The sequence below is a fragment of the Medicago sativa genome, chromosome 3 (genome assembly GCF_051527215.1).
Source record: "Medicago sativa cultivar Bolivia chromosome 3, Bolivia_mono, whole genome shotgun sequence".
In the NCBI taxonomy this organism is placed as follows: Eukaryota; Viridiplantae; Streptophyta; class Magnoliopsida; order Fabales; family Fabaceae; genus Medicago; species Medicago sativa.
Window position 1 is genome coordinate 49,500,530 of NC_140751.1, and position 9,342 is coordinate 49,509,871.

General features: G+C 33.0%; 1 protein-coding gene and 1 pseudogene across 2 annotated transcripts; both read left to right on the forward strand.

Annotated features, from left to right (window-relative positions):
• The first annotated feature begins 1,415 nt into the window (after positions 1-1,415).
• On the forward strand, positions 1,416-2,999 carry LOC146937953 (serpin-ZXA-like; annotated as a pseudogene). The gene is made up of 2 exons (XR_015033338.1): positions 1,416-1,825; positions 2,157-2,999. The product of XR_015033338.1 is annotated as a serpin-ZXA-like (transcript).
• Positions 3,000-6,492: 3,493 nt separating this feature from the next.
• On the forward strand, positions 6,493-7,881 carry LOC146937954 (serpin-ZX-like). Its single transcript, XM_085757811.1, has 2 exons — positions 6,493-6,888; positions 6,976-7,881. The coding sequence occupies exons 1-2, from the start codon at positions 6,493-6,495 to the stop codon at positions 7,753-7,755; spliced, it is 1,176 nt and encodes a 391-aa protein (XP_085613937.1). The 3' UTR covers positions 7,756-7,881.
• The last annotated feature ends 1,461 nt before the right edge of the window (positions 7,882-9,342 follow it).

Consider the following 9,342-nt stretch of genomic DNA (forward strand, 5'->3'; position numbering starts at 1 on the left):
TTTGCTAGATATATTATTAGAAATAAAAAAATTATTGAGGGACTAAATCGTAGATTTTAACTTAAGAGGGGAGGGGAATGTGATTCAAGCTTCTCTCAAGGGAGGGGAGTGAAATATTTTCTAATATGTTTTGAATAAGAGGGGAGGGAAGTGTATATTTTAACATAAGAGGGGAGGGGAGTGTAATTCAAGCATCTTTGAGGGGAGGGGAGTGTAATTTACTCAAATATAAATGACACTTTCTTTTTAGAATTTAAAAGCCTTCTAACGGGCAAAATTACAAAATATGTGTCGAAATCAGTTTCTAACCTATTTCCAGTTCGACACACCAAAAAGGCTTTGTGGCCTTGAACAAAATCAAAATCTCCCTGAGAAACGGAAGTGAGTCAGAAACCATAAAATCTCGGCATCGAAACGGCAGAGAAGGCAAATGTCAGTCATGAAGTAGTCGTCGTCGGAGCCCGGAGGTGGTGAAAAGACATTTGGTTTCCTTCCAGAACCTTTGTAGGTTTTATAGGAAGGACACATGAACCGATAATCCAACTCACGAGGGAGAGGCCTTGACGAGTAATAACCTGGAACCCACATCAGGGCCCTCCTGCATTCGGAAAGTTGCTTGCGTTCAAAGAGAGTTCTGAAAACAGAGAAAACATATTCTGAAGAAAACCCATCACTGGCTAGAGCGTCGAGAATCATCAAAAAATATTTTGATTCTTATTACATCAAAAAATATATAAACAATGAAACAAAAAGAATTTTTCTAGTTACACCCTATTTAATTCTTATTAAACCCCCAACATTATTATTTTATCTTATTTTAAGTAGGTACATGTAAATTTAGTTTAAGTAGGTTATGTAAACTAAGTGTACATATACCTACTTAAACTGAATTTAAGTTAACATCAACGTTTAAATGAATGTTTACTTAAATTTAATTAACGTTAACACATGTTGCACCATCAAATAACATCGCTTGTAGAACACATAACATATCAGCACATTGAACAACAAGAAAAATAGAAATTGATCATCATTGAAAAAGAAGAAATTCACTTATTTATATGTAATAGAGTATGGATAAAAGATGTTTTAATTAATTCTCTCTTAAATCTTTCATTGACATTGATCGAACATCCATGATTGTTTGTGGGTGAGTGATGCTAATAGTTTAGAGTGACAATTACATCAAAATTCTAAGAAAATTTATACGAAAGAGTAATTTTAATATTATTATAAAATTTTAAGTAAATTTAGGTGTAACCAGAAATATACAGGTGTGACTGGAAAAATTAAAACAAAAAACTTGCAACTTAATTCAAGTCTTCTTCTAACTCCAAAATCCCCCGCTCCTCTATATATATCCGCATCTCTCTCTCTCTCTCTCTATCTCAATAGTCCACAGAATATTCATCCAAACCTCCGCTTGCCAGAATGGATAGCTTCCGCGATTCAATCACCAACCATTTCTTCACCAAAAAAGAAAAATCTATGACCATCGCCAACCATTTGTTCTTCAAATAAGAATGTCTTGTTTTCGCCATTGTCACTCCAAACTGCGCTCAGTCTCCTCGCTGTTGGATCCGAGGGTCCCACACAAAATCAGCTTCTGTCCTTTCTCGGATCGAAGTCCATTGGCCATCTCAACTCCCTATCTTCTCATCTGGCTTCCTCTGTGCTCAAAGATGCTGCTCCCGCTGGTGGTCCACACTTGTCTTCTGCCAACGCTGTTTGGGTTGAGAAAACCCTTTCTCTTTACCCTTCCTTCAAAGAAACTGTTGCTACTAATTATATGGCCACACTCAACTCACTCGATTTCATAAACAAGGTATGTATGAGATATATTAGTTTTTCTTTTTTTTGGTTATTTTCTCTCTAGAATTCACAAAGAAACTTTTCTCTATTATAATTCCCTTGTTATTAGATTGATTGATAAAATGATTCCTTTATTTTGTATTTTAAACAATCCATGTCTCGCAACTGTTGTATGGTAGTGTAATGATATGTTTCATTTGTCTTGTATCCAAATAACTTAACAACAAAATATGTTAAAAATATATATTAAAAACAAGTTGAATTCTTCTATTGAAATTCTCATAAAAAAAACTCACTTGTTATATTTTTGCGCTGCTGATTTTATATTTCATATTGTTGTAAAGGCTAATGAAGCTATCCAAACAGTGAATTTATGGGCTGAAAAGGAAACAAAAGGACTAATTCGTAATTTTCTTCCACCTGGGTCGATTGATAGCTTAACTAGACTCGTCTTGACAAATGCATTATACTTCAAAGGAGCATGAGAGCAATCGTTTGATGCTTCGGAAACAAAAGACTACGATTTTCACCTTCTCAATGGCACCTCAGTCAAGGTTCCCTTATGACTAGCATGAAGAGGCAGTTTATCAGCGCTTTTGATGGCTTTAAGGTCCTTAGTCTTCCTTACAAGCAAGGTGAAGATGATCGACAATTCTCAATGTACTTTTTTCTTCCAGATGCAAAAGATGGGCTGTTAGGTTTGATTGAGAAAGCGGCTTCTGAGTCTAACTTCCTAGAAGACAAGCTTCCTCATACAAAAGTGGTAGTAGGTGATTTCAGAATTCCAAGATTCAATATTTCTTTTGAGCTTGAAATTTCTGATGTGTTGAAGGAGTCAGGAGTGGTTTTACCTTTCTCTATTGGAGGTTTGACAAAAATAGTGGATTCTCCAATTAATGTTTCTAAAGTATTGCAAAAGTCTATCATTGAAGTAAATGAAGAAGGCATTAAAGCTGCCGCAGTCACTGCAAGTGTGTTGCTTGGATGTTCTCGACACACTTCAACTCCGGTACCGATAGACTTTGTAGCTGACCATCCTTTCTTGTTCTTGATAAGAGAAGAATTATCTGGTACAATACTCTTTGTTGGGCAAGTGCATAATCCTCTTGCTGGATGATCTTAACTACTCAAGCAAGAATTAATCCAATGTGTATCCCATCAATTAGATATGATCTATATATGTGTTAGTTTTGCTTCATGTTTTGAACGGTTGCTGGCTGTATGCTTCATGCATGCATATAGTTTTGATTTTAAATGGTTATTGGTTGTATACTTCATGTTTATGTTTTGATTTTTCGTCTATGACGCTGAAATATTAGTGAAAGTTATCTCTAATGTTTAGTCATGTTATCATTGCAATTTGCAACAGTTGGATATAGTGTCAAGAATAAATATTGGTGTTTAAGTTGGTAGCCTTTTCCTATAAAATAGTGCTGCAGATTTTGGGGTTGTAGACAAAGAGGGCGTGTTGATATAGCTTTGGAGTTTTGATGTCTTATTGCATGGCGTTAAGCTAGTTTGGTTATAAATTCTCTTTGATGCAGTAGTGATCGAATTTGACTATACCAGTTTTTTTTTTTTTTCCAAGCATAAATATGTGCTGAATGATTTAAATTTGATTTTGAAAATTCCATTACTATTCGAGTTCATGGTGTTTATTGCCTTATCATATACTAGCTTTGTTATCCCTTGATTCTCGTTCACTTTGTTAATATCCTTATAAACTTTCCCCTTGCATCCACTACCATATTTTTGTTTATAATATTCCTACTTACTCTTTCATATTTTTACTGCCTTTTTATGATGTTGCATTGACTTGATTAGCTAGTTAGAGATAATTTCATATATAAAATAAAAAAGGGAAATGTTAACTTGTGCCCTTGGCAATAAGTTAAGAAGGCAAATGTAGAAAGTTTTTCTTGAAACTTGTACATTCAATGTCTTAAAAGTTGCAAAAATTATACTTTCAATATAAAATTTATTTTTAATTTCCTTTTTAAGCTCCTTTTTAAAGGCACAAGTTAAAATGACTCAATAAAAAAATGTGCAGAATTTCCTTGCAGCAAGGATGATTACGAGCAAGAGTTAAGGAAAGTGAGAAACATGGTTAGAATATCAAATGGATTTACAAACAACTCAGGGTCACAACTTTGGGATTCGTGTAGGAAACAATTAATCATTCAGCTACTACCATTGTCATGAATTTACAAATAGAACCATAGGAAATAATCAAAAGTACATGCACATTATTCCCATATTGATGATTTCTAAGAAATGTAAGTTTCAGATGGCTTTAGACAGTCTTAGTTTGCAATTAGCTCTGTATCAATGCTGAATTTTATTAAAACAAGGCAGTAAACAAGAAGAACCAATAAAACAAAGAGACAAAGGATACAAGTCATAAAACTAACCTTTCTCGTAACAAGTGAATGTAATAAAACAGCTGCTTAACAACTTCTGAACCAGAGGAGCAGAACCAGAGAATTCAAATGGGCTAAAATTTATAAATTAAAACCTTGCCACTGTTAGGTTCTGGCTCTCCTTGCCACTGCTTCGGCGGATCAACCTCATGAATGAAGACTTCATAACTGAGTTGATTTGATTTCTAAACAAAATCTAAACTGAAAAATGAATTAGGTATCATCAAAATCTAAGTTGAAAACATATAATATATCAAATTTGCAAATAAATAGAAACTAACTTGTCAAATAAAACAGATTCTATAACATAAGCAAAGAAGGAAGAGACTTCACCTTTGGAATGGATGTAGATTGATTAATTGTCTTAACCTCATTTTGAGACGCGATTAAACTGGAACCCAAAATATTACATTCAGGGGTAGAATTCAACTGTTAATAAGAGAGATGTGATGCAATTGTCAATCTCAAATGTAAACTGCAGATTGAAGAAGAATTTAAAACCTGATTTATAGATTGAATGAAGCCATTTATTAATATTTACATATGTAACTATGACAGAACAACAGATAACAGAGTCAAAAAAAATAAATAACATATAACAATAGATGTACATTGATAATTTATTTAGATAAAGTACACCATCCAAATCCTTCAAGATGCTTGTAGATAAAGTCAGTCTAGAAATTAAAATAACAAAAGCAACAACAATTTTATTCACCAAGTCAGTGAATTCAATTTAATTTTAATCTTGGTTTGCTATTCAATGCATTTTAACTTTAAACGCGCAGACACAAATTCTCTAAAAATGAATAAGGCAATAGCCATAACACGACTATTTTCATTCATGTATGTATGATTGAGACAAGGTTCCATACAGGAAACACAAAACCTTAAGACTTAAGGAATTTATTTCAAATTATTGTTTTTTATTTTTTACCAATGTTAAGTTGGGTTAACAAGGAACCAACCTAACAAAGTTCACGATAATTTCAAAACTCCCGCTGCATCCTTTTCTAAGTATGGTGGCTAGTCATCCTCTTAAAATTTTATTGTTTTGTTTTTGGTCCCAAATTTATATAATTTTGACATGTCCTTAGCATTTCTTGAACATAAGATCTACATAACTTGGACACATCTTGAACATAAATGCATCCGAATTTTGACATTAACTTTAACATAAACTATGCATCAGAGTTCTGAACCGAAACATAAAATATTTGGAGCACAAAAGCATCTTGGTTTTAAGTTTATGGACTAAAATCAAAATTAATTGGAATTTAATAACGAAAAAACTTGTTTAACCCTATATTAGAACCTTTCGTTTTAATCTTTTTAGCATATATCTCCTTTTAAAGTGCAAACTGTTCATATTTGTTTGAATAAGATACTGTTCCTCTTTTTTTTTTTTATCATATTTATAACTACAGATAAAACTAGGATTAAACAAAGACATATTTATGCTGAATCATCAAAATTAATATATTTAAGAATTTAAGAATAAAATCATTTAAGGATTCTCATCATCAAAATTAATATATTTAAGAATTTAAGAATAAAATCATTTAAGGATTCTCATCCAAACCAAATTATACATTCTCATCCAAACCAATTTTTTTTTTTTGTGGTGGACAGGGTTTGAATCCTTTGTGGTGGACAGGGTTTGAATCCCAGACCTTGCATATATTATGCATTGTCCATACCAACTGAGCTAAGCTGACGAGGACAAATTATACATCTCTTTATTAGTACTTGGCATGCTTGTCTATCCGTATCTTTTTAAAAGGACCTATCCGCATTTTCTATATATATTTGTTCATTTATTTTAATTAATTGTTTGTTTTATATTATCTAATTTGAAGAAAAAAATTGGGACAAAATTTTTTTTTGAAAAAAAATTGGGACAAAATGTTTAACTAAATTTTCTAGAATTACAGGTGAAGATTTTAATTTTAATTTGAGAATAAATATTGTATTTTTAGTAGTAGTATGTATAGAAGTAACAAACTAAACTAAACTCCCCTAAAAAAGGTAACAACTAAACTATTCACACAAAAAAATACCGATAGTCCCTAAGAAAATCTAAACTTAGAATTATCAACAAAAAAAAAAACAACTAACCCTAGAAGTCTAAATACACCTCTCTCTCACAATTGAACGATATATTTAGGTCTTCAATAGTCTCAATCGCTTCTTCTTGACAGCACAGAGGATTTCAACCGCAGCACTCTATTTTCACAATTGAAAAACAACCAGAAGAAGAATGAGTTACCACCGCGAATCAATCGCTAATTTAACAAAGAATGCTATGAACATCACCAAACATTTGCTATCAAAAACAGAATTCAAGAAGAAGAATGTCGTGCTTTCGCCGTTGTCACTCCAAACTGTGCTCAGCATAGTAGCTGCCGGTTCCGAGGGTCCGACACAACGTCAGCTTCTCTCCTTCCTTGGATCAAAATCCATTGACCATCTCAACTCCTTATCCTCTCACCTCTTTTCCTCTGTGCTAGACGACGCTGCTCCCTATGGTGGTCCGCAGTTGTCTTTTGTCAACTCTGTTTGGTTTGAAAAATCCCTTTCTGTTTATCCTTCCTTCAAAGAAATTGTTGATACTAATTATTTTGCCACTCTCAGATCACTTGATTTCATAAACAAGGTACCTATATATATTTTCCTTCTTTTTTTGAACAGTAAAATCTTTTTTTTTTCCTAATATAATTTTATATTTGATGCTGTCGTAAAGGCTGATGAAGCCGTCAAAAAAGTGAATGTATGGGCTAAAAAAGAGACAAACGGACGTATTAGTGATGTTCTTTCACCTGGGTCAATTAATAGCTTAACTACGCTCATTTTTGTTAATGCACTATACTTTAAAGGAGCATGGCATCAACCATTTGATGCTTCAAAAACAAAAGACCGTGATTTTCACCTTCTCGGTGGCAGCTCAATCAAGGTTCCCTTCATGACTAGCAAAAAGAAGCAGTTTATAAATGCTTTTGACGGTTTTAAGATCCTTCGTCTTCCTTATAAGAAAGGCAACGATATTCGTCAATTCTCTATGTACTTTTTTCTTCCCGATGCAAGAGATGGATTGTTAGCTTTGATTGAGAAAGTGGCTTCCAAACCTGAGATTTTGAAACACAAACTTCCACGTAAGGAAGTGATAGTGGGTGACTTCAGGATTCCACGTTTCAAAATTTATTCTGGACTTGAACTTTCTAATGTGTCAAAGGAGTTAGGAGTTGTTTTACCTTTTTCTGATGGAGGTTTGACAAAAATGGCGAACTCTCCGATTTGGGTTTCTAACATATTTCAAAAGTCTTTCATTGAAGTAAATGAAAAAGGCACTGAAGCTGCTGCAGTCACTAGAACCGGACTATCGGGATGTGCTCGTCCTACTTCAATTCCGACCCCAATAGATTTTGTAGCTGACCACCCTTTCATGTTTCTGATAAGAGACGATTTGTCTGGTACAATACTCTTTGTTGGCCAAGTGCTCAATCCTCTTGTTGGTAGATCATAATTACCATACAAGAATTGCAATGGATTACGCATCAATAAGATATGATCTACTTGTGGATCAAATGGATTAAGATTGTCTCATAGACTGTTATGCTTTTGAGACTAATTTATTTAGATAATGATAAGTTCTAAGGTTATTGATTGATTGATTACAATTTTTTTGTTAATTTTGATTTTGATTAAATTATATATCTAGTGAGTTTTAGATTTATATTATTTTTTATTTGTAATAGACTCCTTAGATGCATGGTTTAATCACACATTGTAAGATTATTTAAAACTGAAATGGATCAATATGTTGATTAATTTGTGGTAAGTTTTGTTGAATTGGTTAGTTTTGCTGAATTTAAAATGATTTATAAGTTGCTGAGAATACTCTGAGGTGTATAATTCTAATACAATGGGTAAACACATATGTCTTAAGCTGCTTTTGTTTTAATAGGAGATTACACTCTTTTTTAATGACAAATATTAGTAGTTAGTTGTTAGATTAATATTTAATCATTCGTCTGGATTTAAACTCGTACCTCCAACTCCTTAACCTCTAGCTCATACCAGCTGAGCTACCGAACCCCTCCTCTGATTTGATGAAACATAACGTAAGAGGAGCAAATCTTCGAAAAGCTTCACATCACAAACAAGGACTCTTATGGAACAGCCAATAATGGAAGAGCCATCACAGGAATGCCCATTTTCTATGGAACAGCCAACATAGTATAATTCACAAATAGTTTCAAAATTGTAACAGAGTTTAGATAGAGAATGTACCATAAACCTCCTACTTGCACTTATTTATTTATTCATCTTTAATGAATATTTGAGCTATGAAACCTAGACTTTTGATCGAAGGCATGTCCGGTTTCTGAAACTGACACAATACGAAGACATGTGATTACATTGAGATTTTTTTTTCTTCAAATTATTATCGGTGTCGACGTAACAATATCTGGTATTTGTGTGTGTCTGCTCTTGCTTCATATTATTTGAGTAATATGTGAAACATTTTGTCATTATCTTCAAATTGTAGCGTAGGAAACAAACAATATATTGTTTGTGCAAATCAGACACACAACATTAAACAATTGGGGAAAATAATATACACCTGATTAGTAAGGTATATCATTTGGTAAATTGCAATAGTGTCATTAGGAATATTAATTAGAATAATGCTAGTTTCAGCGAATTATTTGTAGCGAATTTATCCCGACATCATTTTGATTGGCCAGTTGCCCATGTTTTCCGCCAAATTCCTAACTATAGCAGCCCCATGTATTCTACAAATGACTTTAAATAGTGACACGTACTCTTCTTGAAATTTCCCGAGTGGTTTTCTCGGGATATATAGCAGTGCTGTATTAATTATTATCGATTATTGATGCTTAACCACTGCAATGAATGTTGATGAAAGTAAACAATAGCAAAATTGAAAGCTATTTAATGAGCTTATCTTCCAGATTTTCAACCACTATACACCAGTAAATCAGCATCAAACTATATTCCTTATGCTCCTTTTGCTTTTAAAACTGGCTTGGACCAGATTTTTTGTGTCCTTAACAATAACAAATAAAACAATGTAAAAGAAATAAAA